Source organism: Chiloscyllium plagiosum, chromosome 4, assembly GCF_004010195.1.
Source record: "Chiloscyllium plagiosum isolate BGI_BamShark_2017 chromosome 4, ASM401019v2, whole genome shotgun sequence".
NCBI lineage: Eukaryota > Metazoa > Chordata > Chondrichthyes > Orectolobiformes > Hemiscylliidae > Chiloscyllium > Chiloscyllium plagiosum.
In genome coordinates this window covers 31,102,866-31,126,308 of record NC_057713.1, presented here as the reverse complement: position 1 = coordinate 31,126,308, position 23,443 = coordinate 31,102,866, and the positions used below count along the sequence as shown (strand labels likewise).

The 23,443-nt window shown below is 39.6% G+C and overlaps 1 protein-coding gene across 1 annotated transcript in view; it reads left to right on the top strand.

The window, feature by feature from the left end:
- The window catches only part of zc3h3 (zinc finger CCCH-type containing 3), a 275,802-nt gene that overhangs the window by 16,877 nt on the left and 235,482 nt on the right, over positions 1-23,443 (top strand). The window contains exon 3 of the mRNA XM_043687898.1: positions 85-281. Within this exon, the coding sequence (XP_043543833.1) occupies positions 85-281 (197 nt within the window). The remainder of the gene's footprint in view (positions 1-84; positions 282-23,443) is intronic.

The following is a 23,443-nucleotide window of genomic DNA, read 5'->3' as shown; positions in this document are numbered from 1 at the left end:
GGTCGACGGATATTGTTTGATAGATATTGCTGTTTTCCAGCTTTTCAGAGCATTTATCGTGGGTTTTTTTGATTGTTTTGCAAGCTCTCCAACTGAGAAGAGGATCAGCTTTACTGGACTGCCAATGGTAAAAAATCGGTACTTGCTCACCAAGAAGGGGCCCATGTATGGAAAATCCTCCCTAACTCTGAAAAGGACATCTGGGAAAGGACTTGTGCAAATCAGTAAACACAGGCTGAGGAGGCTACCATCATCAGGACTACATGGAACTTCAAAGCAAGGTAGAAAACTGATGTCTGATTACAGGGTCTCTTCAGTCAGTTGGCTGTTATATACGTTTTAACATTTGGCTGTGGAGCTGTTGTGGTGAATTGGGCAAGTGTTTTTTAAATGTTTCCAGTCAATTCAGACACAGTAGGCATGGGAACTACTTCACAGGTGGCGATCTTGCCTTCAAGCCTGATTTTTACTTCTTTTTATTAGCTGTCTATGGGTCTTTTATTATCATTTGATGAGGGGAACCAAAGGGAAGCTTGCCCAGCAATTGAATGTAAGTTGAAGTCAGGTGTGTCTCTTCCTATATCTATACTGGATATAACAGTAGATATAGTATACTACATGAGGACTTCATATTAATGAGTGTTTGATGTTTTTATGTACAGTTTGAAAATCTCCATTCAATCATCCACAGTTGTTATTGAAAAGAACAGAATCCTATCTATTTTACAGGCACTTTGCTGTAATTCATTGGTCCCCAGTTCAGCTTAGCAACACAATTTAGTTTGTTTAAAGTTGCAGTGCAGTTGGTTTTGATACCCGTGGTTGAGGATGATCGTACACAGTTTTTGCTGCAGATGACTACAGTAATTACTCTTGTTGGTGATGCATGTCGGTGTATAGAATTCAGAGTGATGAAAACATAGAAGTTGCTAGATGATAAAATGCCACAGTCTATTTAATTAATCTTGCTCTGTCGTGTAGTCACGTCATAATATTTTAATTGAGTTGTTGCCTAATCGTAATTAACAGCCTCTAATATAAATTGGTCTGCAACAGAACCAGTCACGAGGTGAGGAAAACCTCTGTGATGGAAAGCTTTACGAGCCACTTGCTACAATTTCGACATGTGGTATCCCAGCACAGGTAAACTTGATTTTGTTTGTTAAGACCCAGTTTTATTTCTAGAGAAGCCTGCATGTGCTCAGAAGCGGGTATTACTCTGGTATGATTTGGTATTTATGCCTATTTTTAGAGGCTAATATGTGCATATAAGTTGAAATTTTGTCCTACTGGGTACATATCACAACCTTAGCACAAAACTGTTGGATTGGTCCTTATTCCACATTTTGAATTGATTTATATCTTTGGATTTGGTGCAAGTTCCCTTACTAAGTAATGGTTTGAATTCATCAACTGGATATTGATGTATCTACTTGTTTATGTTTGAATGTACTAGTTTTCATTGCAGTACCAAGTAAATAAGCGAAATGTTATTTGTGATAATGTCAGGTGTCTTGATGTTTTTATTTCTCCTCCAGGGTGATTTGGATAATGCCACACTTTAAACACCAAGCTTCCATTGTTCTTAATAAGCGTTGCTGCACTTAAAAAACATATTCTTGTGTTTTGTGCATCAGGAGACTGTTGATTGGATTCCAGAGCTTCACAAAAACTTTAATGATTCTCATTCCACATTTTTGCAATTTCTCTCTTTATTTCTGAGGTATACTGTTTTTCATTTCTTCCTGCCAATGTGGAATAGTTCATATTATAATCCATTTGCCCATAGTGGGAGGAAGTGGCATAGTGGTAATGTCACTGGACTTGTAATCTCGAACTCTTAGTTAATGTTGTGGTTCTGTTCACCAAGCTGGGAATTTGTGTTGTAGACGTTTCGTCCCCCATCTAGGTGACATCCTCAGTGCTTGGGAGCCTCCTGTGAAGCGCTTCTGTGTTGTTTCCTCCGGCATTTATAGTGGTTTGTCTCTGCTGCTTCTGGTTGTCAGTTCCAGCTGTCCGCTGCAGTGGCCAGTATATTGGGTCCAGGTCGATGTGTTTGTTGATAGAATCTGTGGATGAGTGCCATGCCTCTAGGAATTCCCTGGTTGTTCTCTGTTTGGCTTGTCCTATAATAGTAGTGTTGTCCCAGTCGAACTCATGTTGCTTGTCATCGGAGTGTGTGGCTACTAAGGATAGCTCGTTGTGTCGTTTCGTGGCTAGTTGGTGTAGCACCCGAGCTACAAATCTTCTAACAAACTCTCTTTTAGTTAATATTCTGGCGACCATGGATTTGAAACCTGTCATGACAGATGATGAACCTGAATTCAATAAAAATCTGGAATAAAGAGCCAAGTCGCGCCCACTGTTGATTATTGTAAAGCTCATCATCATCACTGATGTCCATTTATGGAATGAAATCTATCATCCTTATCTGGCCTGACCTGCATGTGACCCCAGACCCAAGGCAACGTGGTTGACTCTTCACTGCCTACAGGCAATTAGGGGTGGGCAGTAAATGCTGGCTTGGCCACTGACAACCACAAATTTTAAAAAAAACTTCTCTCTCAATCTGTCTCCCTTTGCCAACTCTCTACTTTCTCTTAACTTAGTTTTCCTAATTATCTCAATGTCAGTAAATTTTGCTACTACACATTTGGACCCTTTGTTCAAGTCTTTGATTCGGTTTATACGTTGTTGACACTCGTGCTTAATACTGTGACAGCTTACGTGTTCCATCCTATCAACCTGAAAATGACATTTTATGTCTAATCTCTGTTCCCGTTAGCTAACTAATCGTCTACCTATGTTAATATGCTATACTCTGTACCATAGCTCTTTATCTTACATTTTAATTTGGCATGTTGTCAAATGTTTTTTGACAATCCAATTGTGGATACACTTTTTCAACAAGTTATCTTTCTTGTAATTTTCTCAAAAATCTTCTGATAAATTAGTCAAAAATAACTTCTCTTTCACAAAAGCATGTTGACTTTGCTTGACTGTAGTAAGATTTTCTAAGTATCCTGCCTTTAGTTATAGCATTTTCCCTTTGACACATATTTGACTAAATAGCTTGTAGTTTCCTGCCTTTGTCTCCCTTCTTTCTCGAATAATGTATTTCATTTACTGTTTTCCATTTACTGAGATTCCTAGGAGAAAGTGAGGACTTCAGATGCTGGAATCAGAGTCGAAATTGTGGTGCTGGAAAAGCACAGCAGGTCCGGCAGCATCTGAGGAGCGGGAGAAGCGACGTTTTGGGCAAAAGCACTTCAGGCTGAAAGGCTTATGCCTGAAACATCGAATCTCCTGCATTTTGGATGCTGCCTGACCTGCTGTGCTTTTCCAGCACCACACACTCGTCTGCTGAGATTCCTCCCAAGTCTAGGGAATTTTGGAAGATGATAGACAAGCATCTATAAGGTCTGCAGCCACTCCTTTTAAGACCCTAAGATGAAGTCCATTTGGCCTGAAGCCTTCAATTCTAATAATTTTCTAAGTACCCTTTCTGTGGTGACGGTGATTGTCATTGTTTAAAGCTCCTCTTGATTTACATATTGTCATAAAGGTGTTTGAGGAGTGATGGTTTATCTTTGATACAGCCATATTACACATCGATTTGCTTTTAGGAGAAACTGTTTTGCCATGCTGGAAGTATTGAAGACCTGCTTAGTAAACTTCAAACATAGAATGATTTTAGTATAGAAGCGAGGCCTAGTGATCTGAGCTGGCTCTCTGTAAGAGCAACACAGCTAGTTCTACTCCTGACTCTGGAAGTTCTTTTATCCTAAAGGGTTTTTTTCCGGTTCTCTTTTTGAAAGTAGGTCTGCCTCCACCAGATTCTCCAGGAAAGCATTGTGAAAGCACTTCAAAGAGTTTGGAGAAGAAAAGCAGATTGAAAATGTGCTAAAAGATTGTAAGGATATAGAGTTGATGCTTGGCATTTTTAGGAAAAAGCTGAGGATGGCAGATTTGAAAAGGGAGGGTCCAGTGCCTGAGTAGAGATTGATAATGGTTTTATCAGCTAACATAGAAACCAGGAAGGGAAGTTAAATGCTCGGTAGTTTAGTGGGAATAGAATTGAGGGAGTAGAAGGTGGGTCACGTGGACAACTGAGCACAGTGAGAGCATGAAGATGGGATGGAATTTTGGCAATGTTCAAACCCCTTGCATCGTTCCTGTTCACCAGTTATATGTAAATTTTGCTGTGGTATCTAAATATCAGCCAAGGGACACAGACTAGTGATTAAATTTGAAATGTGTCCATTAGTGACAGCTTAGTACCACACTGGTATTGACTACCTGAGCTACTGTGGGAAGACCTTAATGAAACATTATTTCTTCAAAACTCTGAGATGTGGACAGGGAATGAATTTCTTACAAGTAGTTTTGCATTGGAGAGATTTTATCAGGTGCTCATGTATTTATTCTGTTTAGTCATTATTCTGTTGTTAGCGATGTTACTATGGCAAAAATTGAGAATCTGTTTGTTGATGTTGTGAAAATAGCTGAACACTAATGAACAGTTAGTATAGGCGACCAGTAGGGGACAGCATTGTTCTCCTGTGCTGCAATCCTTCCAGCTTCTAATTGATTGCCCAATTTTCTCTTTATGTGAAAGAAGACAGATATCAAGTAATTTGCAGCAATAACGTGCTTGCACTTGGCCTGCTCTATTCTCGTGTTCATTTCCGATTGCAGATGAAACGCTAATATATAATTATCCTTGCAAATTGGATTGCTTTAAATAAAGAGAAGTGTTTGGCTGAGAGGGATGATCCCATTTCCTTGAGTTACTGCGAACTGTAATTGCAGCATTCAATCAATTTGCAGCATTCGAAATTCCATCACTATCAACATCAACCCTCATTCCTTTTGATAGCTAAAAGCCAAGCTACTTCTCTGCTTCTCTCCTTTTTTTTTTAAACAATTGAATTAATCAGGCTAGACTTAAACATTTGCTCACATGGAGAGGTCAGGGCTGGTAGTATATTGTCTTACAGATAACGGTTAATAAAAAGGAAATTAAATTCCTAATAATCACCTTGGAGTACTGAAATGTTAAAATTGACTGTTTCCAGAGTTGATTTTAGTACGACGTGATCTTACATTTCTGCTTTACATTAACATCCATGCACTTCATAGTACATTTACCGATAACTCTGAGAAATGTTTGACTATATGGTACCAATGTACCTCCATCAGCAGTCCCTTGTTTGAGTGACACACTCATTGTCAATGATCTCAATCTCAACTTTGTTAGAGGACTGCCATCTCAATTTGCTCTGTGGGACAAAGACATATCTGTATTACATGTTTTTACTATGAGTTGCCACTCACATTTGTGTACTTAGTGTTCTGTACAAAATGTGCCTTCTCTTACCTTGTATTTAGGTAAATGATTGTGAGGTCCCATGAGTGAACACAAATTTCTTAGTACTGTGTGCTGACTGTTGTGATTACATAAAGACTCAAGAAATAGGAGCAGGAGCAGACCATATAATCTGTCAAACTTGCTCGGCCATTCAGTATGATCATGGTTGATTATAGACTTCAACTCCACTTTCTTGCCTGTTCCCCATATCCCCTGATTTCTCGAGAGGTCAAAGCTCTGCCGACTCCAGCCTTAAATATCATCGAAAATGGAGCATGCACAAACACTTGCGGTAGAGAATTCCAAAGATTCACAACCTTCTGAGTGAAGTAATTCTTCCTGATCTCTATCCTGAGACTATGCCGTTGTGGTTTAGATTCTCTGGCGAGAAGAAAAAAGCCTTCAGCATCTACCCTGACAAGCCTCTTAAAGATTTTGTGTGTTTTAATGTGATCACCGCCTCTCATTCTTCTGTACTTCAGAGAATGTTCGTTCAATTTACTCAGCTTCTTGTTACAGGAAGACCTTCCATCCCGGGGACCAATTAAGTGAATCTTCGCTAACTGCAAGTGTTATTTTCCACAACTTGAAGATCAGAACTGCATTTGTACTCCAGCTGTGTTTTGACCAAAGTCTGTACAATTGATACAGGATGTCTTTATTCTTGTCAAAAAACAAAGACTGCAGATGCTGGAATTCTGAAACAAGAACAGAAATTGCTGAAGAATTTCAGCAGGTCTGGCAGAATTTGTGGAGAGAAAGCAGAGTTAACATTTTGGGTCGGGTGACCTTTCTTCAGAACTTGTACTCAGTTATCTTAGAATAAAGACACCATTTGCCTTCCTCATTGAATGCTGTACCCACATGCATGAGTTTCTTGTATCAGTGCACCCATATTTAGTCGAACCAGAAGTATTTTAAAATAATTCTACTTTTTTGTTCTCAGAACTGAAGTGAATAACTTAAGTCTTGTTCAAATTATACTCCATCTGCCACCCTATTGCTCAGTATTGAACGAGTGTATACTATTTTCAGCTGTCTGAGTCTGCCTCACAGCTTACATTTTTCACCTAGCTTTATACCATCGACAACTTGAGAGGCTTTGCTTTTTTTTTCACCCAAGTTATTCATGTAGATTGTAAGTAGCTGAGGCCTGATACTTGCAGCATTGCACTACTCCTAGCATGTCGACTTGAAAAATGCTTCAGTTATATCCACTCTTTGCTTCCTGAATGTTAGTTAAACTCTGTCCTAATATATACACTTTATCTTGCCTGTTAACCTTTTGTAAAAGACTTTGAAAATCCCAGGTATAAGATATACTATCTGTTTTTATCGCAGATTAAAAAGGCAGCTCATCACCACTTTCTTGAGGGCAATAAAATATTTAATCAGTCGGTGAATTCCACATCCCATGAATGAACTAAAAGAAACATGATTTTGTCTATCGTCCTATGGTTTTCTCAGTGCATTGTTGAGACTTTCTTCATGATAGATTGCATTTTCTTGTCAACGGATGTCAACAGTAGACCATATGAAACACACGGAACTTGATAGAAAGAATTTACATTTCTATATTGCAATATTGATTAAACAATTGAGAAGTATTTAATTTGCTGGGATGTACTTTGACATTTTGAGATCACAAGGGGTGCTATATAAATGCCAAGGTTTTATTCTGAAAGATGGCCTCTGGAATGGTTTGTGGAGCCTACAACCTTCTAACTATTCGAAGCAAGAATGGTCCCTACATCTGAACCATAGTTCCTTCCTCTGGATAGCAGACTGATTCTTGGGCAAAGATGACAACCGTTGGACAAATGAACTGGCCAACGTTAATATGTTTCATAATAGATCAGATATGATTCTTCCTGAGATATCTCTCAACATAAAACTGAACTGTGAAAGGGGCAGTTCACTTACATGATGAGAAACTGCTCAGATCTTCTGAAAGAAAAGTGGAAAGTGCTTCAAATCAAAAACATCTGGATTCTATCTTGTCAAGGTGAATTGTCCAGCTTCGTTCTGCTTTTTAAAAGCAAAATGTCCACTTTGATATGTCTGAGGTCATAACTAAATTGTGTAACATGAGCATCAGAAGCGAAAAGAAAAGCAGACTGCTAGTAGCCTGTTATGAACATCATTGATGCTGTTAAGACAAGAGATCCATTAAGTTTTGCCTTTTTGTTTTATTTGTGCTTCTATTGCACTTAATATGATATTTTTCCTGAAAATGGAAAGTAGAGGCTGTTTGAACTGTGCACCTGCCTATGAGAGGTCTCACAGCTGGCAGGATAAATTGGGCATTTCTGTTCTGCTTCTGTGAATGCATAATACTCCCTCTGGCATCCTGGCTGATATTTAGCGGGGTTAGCCAGCTGAACAAGTTTGATTGAAGGGCTTTCTGTTACTCAACCTCTTAACCTTCTAGTTTAGCAGTTAACATCAAACCACAAAACTTACCTGAATGCCAGACTGCCAGCTTTCTATCATCCTTGACATTGCAGTCTGCTTGGTCTACAATTTTCCAAGTCCACTCTTCCTGTGCAGTGTTTAAAATCTGCTTTCTCATATCCTGTGTTTTTGTTTATTTTCCTTGAACTTTTGAACCTGCTTCAAATTGGACAACTTTTAATCCTGTGTAAACTAATCCTTCAACAGCTGCTGTAGCTTCTCGGTTGTGACTACAACCTACATTGGTGATCGGATGATACGCGATAATGTATCATGTAAACTCATTCACTCAGTCCATTTTAATTTTCGTGATGCTGTGTTCATATTTTGTCCCAAAGAATGGCAAATCTGCCCCTGTTTTCTAAAATTATAGGTTCAGCTGTATTATTTGCCATTCTAATCTAATTTGTAAGCATGTATTCTGTTCAAGTTCAGTGGTCTTGCCACACTCCCCTTCCCTAACTCTCCCCAACTGGTGCTGTTAATGATCTCAAAGTAAGAATAGATATGAGGAAGTGAAAACGTGGATTTGTTGATTTTGAAGTAAGAGGGGGAGAGAAAGATCTCAATGAGATGTAGAGTGACAGGGTGCCACTGAGGTGACCATAATGTTGTAGACCTTCCATGGTTTCCATCTTTTTTTGTCTAATACTATTATATATTTCAACGTGCCTGTACAGCTTCAGTACCCACCTAAGTGCTTCTTCAAAAGTGAGTCATGAAATAACACTTTGTCAGTAGGATATTGGTTTGAGAGTCACAGTCACATCTTGTTTTCCTTACCTGTCCAGCCTGTCACTTGGATGCTGTGCTGGATGTGTTTGGTATGTTCATAGCATGAGAGCTCCATATTAAGTAGTAGCCACCTATTTTACCCTGTCTGTATGTGTAAGGGGGAATTTATAAGGGGATTAAGTTTTAATTAGTGTTATATGCCAATGGTTTATAACTTTTTAATCTATAGCTAGTCTAGTTACTTATAATAATTAGTGATTTGTGTTCAGTTTTGAAACCTGGTCAATGCTTTGTATCAACCTTGCCTGAACAATAGGGAAATTGGGGGACATTAACATATTTTATAAAGCCTTAACTTTTATGAAAATTCTTGGAATAACCAGGCTCTATTTTTAGTATGCAATGAGTCATAACATCATCTATATCTACCTATCTGTCCCTTTTTAAGTACTTTGTAAGTTTCAGTGAGATCACCTCTCATGCTTCGAAACTCCACAGAATACAGGCCATTTTGCTCACTCTCTGTTCATAGGCCAGTCTCGCCATACCTGGAATAGGTCTGGTGAACCTTCATTGTACACCTTCTATGGTAATAATGCATTTCCTAAGCTGAGGAGACCAAAACTGCACTCAGCACGCCAGGTGCAGTCAAACTACACTCCTATACAACTGGGGCAAGACTTCACTATTTCTGTACTCAAATTCTCTTGCAATAAAGACTAACATTCTGTTGAGGCTTTTTCTGAATTAAAGTGCTTTATAATTGTACACTGTAGTGTATGCTGTTGCCACTCACTGGAACCTTCTCCAATGAAAGGATATCAGAGTTTTGTAGACTGCAGAGTAGGGCCTAGTAATTTGTGTAACAATCTGTTGATAATAAGGTGACAGATGAATATCACATGATGGACCACAATGAGATTTAAGCTTTCTGACTCTGCCCTGGGCCTTGAGAGGAAATGGCTGACATGTTTTCAATGTCTCCACATTTTCCATGACAGACTCAGAACTTCATGTGGCACAGTGGCTCAGTAGTTAACATTGCTGCCTCACAGCGCCAGGGACCCGGGTTTGATTCCAGCCTCAGGGGACTGTCAGTGTGGAGTTTGCACATTCTCCCCATGTCTGTGTGTGTTTTCTCCAGGTGCTCTGGTTTTCTTCCACAATCCAAACATGTGCTGGTCAGGTGAATTGGCCATGTTAAATTGCCCATAATGTTAGCTACATTAGCCAGGGGTAAATATAGGGTAGGGAATGGGTCTGGATGGGTTACTCTTCGGAGGGTCGGTGTGGACTTGTTGGACCAAAGGGCCTGTATCCATACTGTAGGGAATCTAATCTAATCTAAAACTTTGCAAATGATGCCCAGGTCAGTGATGGAATGATCTTCTGTGAAAATCCTGCAAAACCCATGTGAGTGAAAACTGGAGAGACACAAACTTATCTTGATTGAAAGACAAATCTTTGTGCAGATGCTTAATTATAGAAATTGAATGATCCTGCTACGTCTCAAGATGCTTTAAATTAACAAACCAAAAAAAAACTTTTATTTTCCATAAATAAGTCTTTTATTTATTTATATTTCTAAAGTTTGCCAAGAAATGGGAAGAGTTTAAATACCCAGAGTGCAAGTTTAATCTTTTTAATGTAGCTTGTAACCTATCAACCTCAGTATAGATGTGCCTTGTGAATTTGGCCTTCATCAAAGGCCACTGATGAATTTGGTCCTATTTGTGAAAGATCAGGAAGGTCTACCACTAAAATGGGAAATATTTTCTCTTTAACCAAATACAAATGAATCCAAACTTTGTGAAACTATCAGCAGTAGGCACAGGATAAAAAACAATTTGTGACTATAAGAGCAGCACCTCAGAGAATTTGTGTGTTTTATTTATGGAATGACTAGTCTTCTATCAGTTGCTCTTTTAATTTTTTTCAACTGTTTTACTGGTTTCAAGAGGGACAAATTTGGCGTCCATCACATGTATTTTGAGCCCTGGCTTATAGGATGTTATCCTGACTGTAAACAGTGACATACGTCACATGAACACACATTGCCTGACAAGGTGGTAGTTATCAGTAAATCTACGATTAGGTAGACATACACTTGAAAAGGAAAAAATATAAATGACTGATAAAAAAGATTGGAATTAATTCGTAAGTTCCTTCAAAGAATGAGAAAATGTATTACAGGCGAAATGGCTTCCTTCCATGCAACTAGAGATTATATGCAAGCCTCTGTCCAATTACAATCAAAGTAAATCTAATTGCTTCACTTCGTCTAATATATCTCATGTTCGTTTGGTAGGTTGAAAGGTAGAGGTAGCCAATTGAATAGTGTTCCAAAAACTGGAGAGTTTTTTTATGGTATAAGTATGTTCACAAATGTGTTGTGCAAAGGTATGCATAGAAATCTGAAATTTAGAAGAATGAAGTCTGATCTAATTGAAAGACATTATTATGGGAGAATTTGACAGGACAAATGTTGAGACTGTTTGCCCTGGCCAGTGAATCATCACTGTGGAACATAGTCTCAGGCTATTTAACTTAAGACTGATGATGAAGAGAAATTGCTTAACTCAAAGATTTGTGAATTGTTGGAATTCACTTTTCCAGTGGGCTGTGGATGCCTAGTTATAGACTTTGTTCAAGGCTATGACAGGTGGAGTTTTGAATGATAAGGCAAGTGTGAAATTGTCCATTTTGGACAGAAAAAGGATAGATTAGAGAACTTTTCCAGATGATAGGAAGCTAAATACACTGGTACAGAAAATAGTTAAAAATGTGTTGCTGGAAAAGCGCAGCAGGTCAGGCAGCATCAAAGGAACAGGAGAATCGACGTTTTGGGCATAAGCCCTTCAGGAATGAAGACGGTGTGCCAAGCAGGCTAAGATAAAAGGTAGGGAGGAGGGACTTGGGGGAGGGGCGTTGGGAATACGATAGGTGGAAGGAGGTTAAGGTGAGGGTGATAGGCCGGAGAGGGGGTGGGGGCGGAGAGGTCGGGAAGAAGATTGCAGGTCAAGAAGGCGGTGCTGAGTCTGAAGGTTGGGACTGAGAAAAGGTGGGGGAAGGGGAAATGAGGAAGCTGGAGAAATCTGCATTCATTCCACCTATCTTATTCCCAATGCCCCTCCTCCAAGTCCCTCCTCCCTACCTTTTATCTTAGCCTGCTTGGCGCATCCTCCTCATTCCTGAAGAAGGGTTTATGCCTGAAATGTCGATTCTCCTGTTTCTTTGATGCTGCCTGACCTGCTGCGCTTTTCCAGCAACACATTTTTAAGCTCTGATCTCCAGCATCTGCAGTCCTCACTTTCTCCTGGTACAGGAAATAATCAAGAAAGCCAATGGAATGCTGGCTTTTGTCTTTAGAGGATTTGTGTAAGACATTATGCAGTGGTTATACAAAGCCCTGGTTAGAACCCATTTGGAGTACTATGAGCAGATCTGGGCACTATACCTTTATAGAGATTTATAAAATCATGAGGGGCATGGATAGAGTGAATATTTAAGTCTTTTTACTAAGGTGGGGGGGTGGGGGTGGAGTCCAAAACAAAAGAGCATAAGTTTAAGGTGAGAAGGGAAAGATTTAAAAAGGACCTGAGAGGTAACTTTTTCTTGGAAAGGATGTTGCATAGATGGAATAAGCTTCCAGAGGAAGTGGTAGATATGAGTACAATTACAATATTTAAAAGACATTTGGGCAGGTATGTGGATACAAAAGGTTTAGAGGGATATGGCCATATACAGGCAAATGGGAATAGCTCAGTGACAACCATCACCTTCTGTCTCCTACCACTAAGCCAACTTTGGATTCAACTTGCTAAGTTACCATGGATCCTGCGTTACTTTACCTCTTTTATCAGTCTCCCATGTGGTACTAAGGAAACTAAGGCTTTGAAAATGAATGTATGAAATATTCATACCAAAGTAACTGAATTGACAACATACTTTGAAATGACTATGATCTGATCAGTATTATGGATGTGATTGAAGGATGACCAGGTTTGTATTCTGAATATTGAGTGATATATGACATTCAAGGAGAATAGGAAGCTAGGTCAAGATGGAGTAGAAATAACTTTGATTCAGGAATTCAGGGTGGAAATGGGGAGCATTGACCACAGTGTAGGAAGAAGTTTATAAGAAACTTGTGATAGAGGGACAGAAATAATTGAGTAATTTTAATATACGTGTAATCTGGAAAAAAAATTGAATGAGGAGCTTTGTAGCATGCTTTCGAGAGTTTCTCACAGCGGCACATTCTTGAGTTGATCAGACAGTAGGCTATACTAACTTTGGTATTGTGTACTGTGACAAAGTTAATAACTTACCTTGGAATAAAGGCATTGCTAGATAGCACCACTCATGATATGATTGAATGTTTAAAGGGAGAACAATGGGTCTAAGACTATAACTTTTAACTTCTAAAAAGGGCAACTTCATGCAAATGAAATCTGAGCTGGATAAGTGAACTGGGAAATTATTCTAGGTGATAGATCAGTCGAGAAACAGTGGCAGATATTTTAAAGCATATTTCAGATATTCTTCATAAGTACAACCTAATATAAAGAATAATTCCGAAGGAGGGTTTTGACATTTGTTGAAAATGAAAGACATTTAAGAAGTATATCGATCTTGAGGAAAAAACATTTAATTGTGCAAAGCTGAATGGCAGGTCAGCATACAAAGAATGGCAGAGAATGGCTAATGTTAATTTAGTGAAGACACGTAAATTAGAGCTTGAGAGAAAACTGTTTAGAAATGTAAAAATAGACAACAAGAGTCTGTATAGGTATCAAAACAAGAAAAAAAAGTAAAATGATTGTTGGTCCTTTAGAAGGTGAGAATGGAGACAATTTTTTTCCATTAATTAATGGAATGTGGGCTTTGCTGGTTGTTCCAGCATTTATTGCCCATTTCTCCATTTCCCTTGAGAAGCTAGTGGTGAGCTACTTGACTGAACCACTGCAGTCTAATTGTCATAGTTATACCCACTGTGCTGTTGAGGAGGGAGTTCCAGGATTTTGCAATATTGAAGAAATGGCAACATAGTTCCAAGTCAGGTTGGTGTGTGACTTGGATGGCGTCAAGCTTTTTAAGTGTTATTGGAGCTGCATCCACCAATGCAAGTAGGGAGTATTCCATCCCACCTTTTTGTTTTAGTTACACAATGCATTGGTGAGACCACAGCTCAAGTACTGTGCGCAGTTTTGGTCTCGTAATTTAGGGAGGGATATACGCATGTTGGAGTCTGTTTGGAAGAGATTTATTAGATGGTAGAGTGCAATGAGCATGTTGTCTTTGCAAGCAAAGGCTGTACAGACTGGGCTTGTTTTCCTTGGAGTTCAGAAGCATATATGAGTCTGAATAGCCTTGACAAGGTTGCTTTAGAAGAGACACTCATTCTTGTGGGCGAGTCCAGAACTGGGGATGTTGACTTAAGGTTAGCACTAAGGTGAATTTTGTTTTGAGGATTGAGACGTTGGAACTCTGCCTCAGAAGGCAGTGGAGACATGATTGTTGAATATGTTTACGGTGAAGGTAAATAACCTTTGATTGCTTTACTAAACAAAAAGCTATAGGGGATAGATGAAAATGGGGAATTTGGATGATAAACAAATCATCCAAAATTGTATTGAATATTGGAGCACACTTAGAAGGATTGGCTTATTTCTGCCCCTAATTTGTATTTTTGTATGTTAAGGTAGACTTGGCAAGTTTTAATTTCATTTTCAGGTTTACTTGGTTGGATTTAACTCCCACCCTCTGGATTGCTAGTAAAATACTAGCAATAGGAATGGAAGTTTGACCCAAAAGGACTGTCCAATATAGCTGAGGTAAGGTGAATTGCCATCACCTGTTACCACCTTATGTACTAGTTTACCTTGAGAGGTTTAATGAAGGGGTCCAGTTGAAGATTTTAGAAGAAATCTCTGAATAGTTTGGAACAAAATATTTCCAGAAGGTCATAAGAAGTTGGAGCAGGAGAAGGCCATCTGCCTATTGAACCTGGCCCCATCATTTAATAACATTATGGCTGGCCAGACTGTGGCCAAAGTCAACTTTCCTGCTTCCAAAAACCCTTGATTCCTTTTCAGTTAAAAAGTCATCTTGCTCAGGCTTAAGTATGTTTAATGATCCAGCTGCTTCTCTCTGAGGAAGAAAGTTCTGAACACTAATGTCCCTCTGAAAGACAAAATTCCTCCTCATCTACATTTATATGGGAGACCCCTTATTTTTAAACAATGGCCTCTAGTTCTATTCTTAGGGCTTTCAAATAAAAAACAAATGGTCATAAATATAAGACAGTAACAAATAAATCAAATGAAAAAATTAGCAGAAAGCTTATGTTTTCAAGAATGATATGAATGTGGAATTTGTTACTTCAAGGAATTAATGAGACAAAGAGCAGAGATTTCTTTAAAGTTACCTAGATAATTATATGAGAGAGAAATACCATGATGACACTGAAAAGCGCAACAGAAAACTTGAAGTGCATGGAGTGGCAGATAAAATAACATGGCAGTCAGAAAATTTGTACTCTGTGATGTGGTCCCTTGTAAGATAGCTAATGCTATCAAAACTAAGGAATAGAAGATATCACTAAGTTAAATTATTATTTCCTGTGGTATTCACAAGGGAAGTCTCAAATTGGCATAAACGCTGTAATCTTTGTCATGGGGCCAATTACTCCAACATAAATGAGATTGAAATACTAAGTTTGTTGAAATTGTTCAGATCAGATAAATTCCAAAAGATGGCTTATATTTATTGCCATGTGATACAGAAGTCAGAAGACACTCGGATTATGCATATGTTGCCGTGAATAGAACAAAGGAATTGTAGATGGTAAACAACATGGAAAATGTTTATCATGAAAATGCTCCAAACTGAACCAAGGTAATAGTAGGATACTAATTAAATTTAAGACTAATGACAAAATAATCGATGCAAGAAAGTGAAGACTTCCTTGTTATCCATACTCTAGGTCTATTTAATAAGTTATGAGTTCAGCTCCAAAGAGCTGGAGTGGAAAAATGGTGAGTAACTACAGAGATTTATAAGGAGTTAAAGAAAAAGGCATCACGATTCGCTAATACAATATTCTTGAAAAAGTCAAGCCAGCAGAACAATTCTAAACCAGCAGCTGATTGTTGTCAAATAACATCTCATATGTTTTTCATCTCATCAGCAATTGTACAGAGTACTCTGTTGTCATGAATAGTATTGTGCTTTGAGCATTTTAGGAATTACATCCTCCCAGAAGTGGAAAGTATCGATCACACTCCTGACTTGGACATTGTAGATGCTGGGTAGGCATTGGTGAGACAGAAGTTGACTCACTTGCCACAGCATTCTTAGTCTCTCTCCTGTTCTTGTAGTATTTGTTGTTGGTTCAATTCAGTTTAGTCGATGGTAATCCCCCCAGAATATTAATGATTCATTGATCCCAATGTCATTGAATGCCAAGGAACGATAGATTTTCTCTTGTTCACAATGGTCATTGCCTCAAATATTACTTGCCACCTATTAACTCAAGCCTTAATGTTGTCTGGGTCTTAATGCATGCAGGCACAGACTGCTTCGGTATCTGAGCCGTGAATGGTGCAGTCATCAGTGAATGTTCCTAATTCTGACCTTTCTGATGGAAGGAAAGTCAATGATGAAATAGCTGACGATGGGCCTAAAACATGACTCTGAGGAACTCTTGCAGGGTTAATCTCCTGGCTTGTTGGAAATAGTAGCATTGGCGGGAATGTGCCAGGCTATGACGTTACAGACAGTGGTTGAATATAGTTCTGCTGCTGATAGCTTACATTTTCCTTACAGATGCCCAGTTTGAGTTGCAAGCTTAGTTCAAAGTCTGTTCTGCTTAAGACTTTGCCACACAATACAATTGAGTATCGTTAATGTGAAGGTGTGACTTTGTGCTGATGACTCCTACTGATACTGTTGTGAATGATAGGCAGGTTGGTGAGAACTGTGTCAAGTAACTTTTTCCTTAGTTCCCTCACCACTTTATATGGCTGCCAAACCATATCAAGCAGCCATATCATCCCTTTTTTAAAATGATGCATTTCACCAAAATGATTTTGCTTTGTGAAAATGTTTCAAGATTACTTTTGTAAAATTGTCACATCTACTAATTCTCTTTTTCCAATGTTATTGTATTGTAGCAGCTTGCTTTTAAATGATTTTTTTCTGCTGCACTGACTGTAAACTACATTGACAAATGCCTGTCTTTTTCACGTGAGACCGTGCTACGAGGTTGTGCTGCAAGCAACATTGAGGCAAACCTCCCTCAAGGCAAATAAAATTTTTGCCCTATAATCGCTGGTGGTTCATAGGTAGATTTATTTGTTGTTACTGGCAATGATTGCAAAGTCCAGGTGGTATAACTCATTGCTAACCTCTAGTGGTAACAGAGTGAAATAAGCAATTGTCAGGATCATGACGACTGTGTAGAATGAGACTATTTGACTCAATACTCCTCTGCTGGCTCTTGATACTGTTGTCTATTTAGTCCCACTCCACTTTCTCACAGCTCTGTCTCTTTTTCTTGTTGTGTATCTGTCTAATTTTCTTGAATGTTAATCTGAATTTTGCTTCCACTATCCTATCGGGCAGCATAATCTGGATCACAGTGCGCAAAATTAAAATACTTGAAGGCATCACTGGTTCTTTTTCCAATCATCTTAAATCTGCATCTCATATGTTTTTCATCTCATCAGCAATTGTACAGAGTACTCTGTTGTCATGAATAGTATTGTGCTTTGAGCATTTTAGGAATTACATCCTCCCAGAAGTGGAAAGTATCGATCTGCATCCTCTGCTACTGATCTATCACAAGAATCTGTTTGTCCCACTTACCTTGTTAAAACTGTTCATGATTTTAAGCACCTCCTTCCAATCTCCTCTTAACCCATACATAATTCTGAGGAATACAACCACAGCTTCTCCTCTCCCTTTTTCTGGTATGTTTCTTCTATACCCTCCATAATTCTTTGACAGTCTGTTTGAACAGCCTTTTAACCCTGACCTACCACTTTCAAATATTTCTGCAAATACCTCCACGTCTCTGTTCTTGCTGCCCATTAATATTATACCATCTGATTTGTATTGCTTTTCTTCATTCTTTCTAGAATTTCTGGCTAGGAATGGCACTGTGATCTTCCTCTGTTGCCTGCACTTTACACTTCTTCTTTGACCAGGAATCTTCACCCTCACTGATCTTTTCATTCAGAATTCCCAGGGTGGCTCTAGCTCTCTCAATTTCCAAGATGTCCACACTCACCAAAGCCCATCTCTTTCTGAATCTGTAGCTCTTTGTTTTCTCAGGTCTTATCTAATATCACCATCATCAAACCCACTGACAAAGATTATTATTATTATTGTTTGGTGTATTGACTTCTACCCAGCAGAGCATGAATGTTATTCTTCTGAGACTTCCTCCAACCATGATTGCGCTGTCAAACATTAAGCCACTGTATCTAGGACTGTTATCGATTGACTATCCATAGCCTCCAAACTCATTGTCCCAAACCTCCAACAGCCTACTGTTGCCTCCTTCTCAAAATCTACAGGCAAGTTTGCCCTGGTTGACCCACTTTGTCTACTTTCTTCCCATCTACATTCGTAACTCTTCTGATGCCCTATCACTTCAATTATTTCTAGTTTATTGAACTTAATCATCTCCTCTTTCACTATTTCTATCAATGCATCTGCACTGACTCCTACTAGGACTGTTTGAGAACTCTCCACTTCTTTCTTGAACAGAGGTCCAGCTAAACCATATCCACCATGACGCTTTTCTGCCTGGCTGGACTAAACTTCACATTGACCAATTCCTTCTTTGATTCCAATCACCACCTCCAAATAAAAACTGTTGCTATTGGTACCAGCATGAGCACTATCTATGCCAACTGTTTTTGTTTGGAATAGGTGGAATTTTGCTCAATCCAATCCTGCTTGGGACTTATAGTCATAGAGTTATACAGCACTGAAACAGACCATTTGATTCAATTCATTCACTCTGACCAGATATCCTAAACTGATGTAGCCCCATTTGCCAGAATTTGATCCATATCCCTCTAAACCCTTCCTATTTATGTACCAAACCAGATGGCTTTTAAATGTTGTAATTGTACTTGCACCCACAATCTTCTCTGGCAGCTTTTCCCATATGCTGCACCACCCTCTGTGTGAAAACGTTGCCCTCAGGTCTTTTTTAAATCTTCTACCCCTCACCTTAAAACTATGCACTCTAGTTTTGGACTCACCTACCCTGTCCCTCATGATTTTATACACCTCTATAGTGTCACTTCTCTTCCCTGTAGCCCAAACCCTCTAATCTCGGCAGCATCCTTGTACGAGTTTTCTGAACCCTTTCAGGTTTAACAACATCTTTCTTGTAGCAGGGAGACTCAAATTGAACACAATATTCTAATCCCTTGTCTCTTTTCTAGTTTACTGGTGACTGTATTGGTGCCACTTCCTGCAACCCTCAAACTGGAAAATTTAATTGACTTTGTTTCCAGTAAACTCTGAGGAGAAAGTGAGGATTGCAGATGCTGAAGAGTCAGATGTTGCTTGACCTGCTGTGCTTTCCCACCACCACACTTTTCGACTCATTCCAATAAACCCCCTAGTGACTCATCTTCACTTGGTCGATTTCTATCTTCCAATTTCTGGATTTCTCTTTCTATTCCTAGAAATAGGCTATCAGCTAATAAGAGAAAGTGAGGACTGCAGAGGCTGGAGATCAGAGCTTAAAAATGTGTTGCTGAAAAAGCGCAGCAGGTCAGGCAGCATCAAAGGAACAGGAGAATCGATGTTTCGGGCATAAGCCCTTCTTCAGCTAATAGTCACTACAAACTCTTGAGATTCTCACGGTTGCCTTGATCACACTCCTCACAGCTCAATTCTGATTTCACAGTTTCTGTTTTCATCTTGGTGATGCATGCTGTGGCTGTGTTTTCCTGTTTACTTGACTGAGGATTCTCCCCAGCTTGGTTGTTAGGGCTGTTTAACATATCTGATTTATTTCCTGCGCTTCTGTCACTCCTTTCCTTCCCTCCAAGAATCGTAAGATTTCCCCTGTCTCAGCCTTCCAACTTACCAGTCTTACCAATGTATTCATCTTCAACCATTACATAAGCCCATCCTGATGTAATCAGAAAACCTATTTTCCCCTTCTCTCCCCTTTTCAGCATTGCAAAGGAATTGTCCACTCCTCAGTCACCTCCACCTGACTCTTCATTTACTATTTATGTGAATGCAAAACTTGTTCGTTTACTTTCTTCCTTCTCACTACCCAAGGTTCTAACATTCTTTTTAACTTAAATAGCATTCACTTGTACTTCTTTTCAATTCAGTATTGTGTATTCTTTGCTTACAAATGTGGTTGTCTCAATCTTGGACAGACCAAACCCAGTCTAGGTGACCGTTTTTCAGTGAACTTTGATTCAATCCTCAAACACGTCCTTGGGATTCTTGTCACTGTCATTTCAATATTCTGCCTCGCTCCCACCCTGGTCTCCTGTCCTTGGTTTGCTGAAGTGACCCAGTAAAGGTCAACGCAACTTCCAGTAGCAACAACTCTCTTTTTTTAACTCGAGCCTTTTGGACTGAAGGTTGAGTAAAACAATTTTGGCTCATCTACGAATTGTCTTGCTGTTTCAAATTTGTTTCTTCCTTTACCTCATCATGTTGCATTTGGTTGGCTTCTACACCTTTGTTTACAAACATCCTCTGCTGCTTTACTGTAACTTTTTTATTGTTTAATTTTCTTGTCCTCCATACTACTACTGACTTTCCTTTTGTTCTTCCTGAACACTTTCGCACCCTCTCTCTCTCTCGCCCTCTCTCTCTCGCACCCTCTCTCTCACTCTTGCACACTCTCTTTCTCTCTTTTGCACTCTCTCTCGCTCTCGCGCACGCTCTCTCTCTCTCTTTCTCTCTCACACACGTGCTCTTGTGCCCCCTCTCTCTCTCTCGCGCGCCCCTCTCTCTCTCTCTCGCGCGCCCTCTGTTTCGTTCTCTCTCTCTCTCTCGCACCCCCTCTCTCGTGTCCCCCTCGTGCTCTCGCTCTTGTGCACTCTCTCTCATTCTCGTGTGCGCTCTCTCTGGCACGCCCTCTCTCTGGCGATCTCTCTCTCTCTGTCGTGCTCTCTCTCTGGCGCTCGCTGTCTCTGTCGCGCTTTCTCTGGCGCTCGCTGTCTCTGTCGCTCTCGCTCGCTCTCTCTCTGTCTCGCTCGCTCTCGCTCTCTCTCTTTCTCTCTCTCTCATCTCCCTCCCTCCCCCCAAATTATCCATTATATCCAAAATCCATTATATTTTGGAAATATAAAAGGAAAATGTTGGAGATATGCAGCAGATCATACAGCATGTGTGGAGAGAAATAAAGTTAATGTTTTAGGTTGACTTTTTGTCTGCCCTGAGTTCTTTGAAAAATCATTGACCTGAAATGTCACTTCTATTTATCTCCACAGGTTCTGTCTGACCACCTGAGAATTTTCAGCATTATGTGTTAAGACTTCATGTCTCCAGCATAGACAGCAATTTTGCCTTTACATAACACATTGTTTTCACTAGAGATTATCAATGTGGCATTGTACCAATATCACATCATATCTAAGATTCCAGTGTCTGAAATGCCAATGGTTAAATTCTTTGTAATGCAAGGAACAGAGGATGAAATCTCTAATCATGAGCAACTTCCTTGCCACGTTTTGTTGCAAACAAACTTTTTCGGTTTTTTCAAATTTAATTCTGATTTCATCCTTGTATCAGTTGGAAACTTTTATTCATGCTTTGGTTACTCAAGACTTGATAATTCCAAATGGTTCCTGGCTGACCTCCCAAATTCTATCCTCCGTCGCCTTGAGGTCATCCAAATTTCTGATGCTGGTGTCTTAACTCTCACAGATTTTCATCCCTGTCTTCCTCATATTGTGTTCGTGGACCTACATGTTTCCTAGTCAAGAAACTGTCGGTAAAGGATGTGTTAGTTTTTTTTCAGGGAAAACATTTATTTAACCTTTTGCAGCATGATATATAGTCCAATTTTCCCCACCCTCTTGTCTCAGTCCTGTAACATCTGATAAATAGATGTTGCTGTAATCCCTACGGTGTGTGAAGTCTTTATTTGGTTACTGTCACTAGACGTTTTTTCTTGCCTGTAGAGTTACTTGATGTGAAGGCAATCCAAAGTCTTCAAATGTAAATCATTAAGTTCTCACGTCTCTAGTTTCACTTTCCACAGCCCATTTTTAATGATGCATGTTTAGCTGTCAAACTGTACATGCTCAAAGTTCACATACCTGGCACACAGCAGGCCTGGATTCACTGATGGCTGCTGGTGACGGTGTCTTCTTTCCTGTTTAAAAACGTGCTGTTATGAAGCCCAGGAGTGCAGGGGTCTGAGAGCTCAGTAACATTAGCCTGCCAGGCACTCCATGACTGGCACCTGCACATCTCATTTACTGTGGTGAGTTTTTGTTTTGAAAATATGACTTTAACTCAACCACATTGCTTGTTACTTATCAGCCACATACAACCTGTAATCTACATATGTATGATCTCTATGTTGTACCTCAGGGCTGCTCTTCAAGTAAAAGAAAAAATATTAAAAGTTATTTTTTGCACTGAAGCCTTGATGTACTGTGGAAGCAGGCGATTTGGCCCATTGTCCATGCTGCCCCTCCAAAGAGCATCCCAGCCAGACCAATCTCTCTACTCTACCCAGTAACCCTGCATTTCCTGCTAATCCATCTAATCTGCACATATTTGGACTGTGGTAGGAAACCAGAGCACTCGGAGGAAACTCAAGCAGACACAAGGAGACTGTGTAAACTCCACACAGTTGTCTGATGGTGAAATTGAACCTGGTCCCTGGTGCTGTCAGGCAGCAGTGCTAACCACTGAGCCACCGTGCCACCCATATGCTGTGAATTCAGAATGGAAGTTCTATTGTGAAATAGCATTTCAGCTAAGTTCTGCGTGGGTTCACTTGTGTGCAGACAAGACCAATGTTGTGGTGCATATTGTATCTGAGTCAGATCGTGACTCCAGGTGGAAAATTAAAATAAAATTAATATCTCCTTCTGTAACTTTGGGTTTGACTGGCTGTGTCTCATAACTTCAATCCATGTCAAGATTTCATTGTTTTTGATCTTACTTTTTTGTGACCCTGAACATCATCCTCAGCAAGGGCCCTGCTTTTACTCCCTTATACTTATGTCAGCAAAAAGCTTGGTTATCTATTCTTTTTCACCTGTTTTTCCAACATTGCTTTTGTTTTTTCTCTTGTCTGTGATGTGTCCACTTTCTTCAAAGCTGGCATATGTTGTGCATTGCTAGTTGCCTTTGAATTGATTGGCTTTCTAGGCCATTTGAAGAGGGCAGTTAAGAGTCAACCATGTTGCTCTGGCTCTGGAGTCACTTAGTCACGTGCCAGATCAGATACAGGCGCAGATCCACATCCCAAATTTGGCCAAAAATCCTAACTTCATCTATCAACTCTCACAAGGCAACTCTTCCATCAATCAAGTCTGTACCTCTCACTGATTCACTCTTTCAATTTTGCTTTAATGGTTGACTCGCACTCTGACCGCTTCCATATCAAACTTGCTGCTTCCTTGCTTTCAGTCATGGCTTTGGAAAGGAAAGGGAATGAAAGGAGAAAAAGTTCTGGGATCTTTGACATAGCAATCTATACTGGCTACATTTCAGCATAGCCTTTACAGCTCATAGGCAGTTGAAGAATAGTGTGTTGTTGCCCAATCCTGGCAAGTCCTTATGCAGACTGAATAGTTTGACTTAAGGCTTCTACTTGATATTAATTTTGCCTTTTTCATTCAGTATCAGTATTTTATGCTTTAG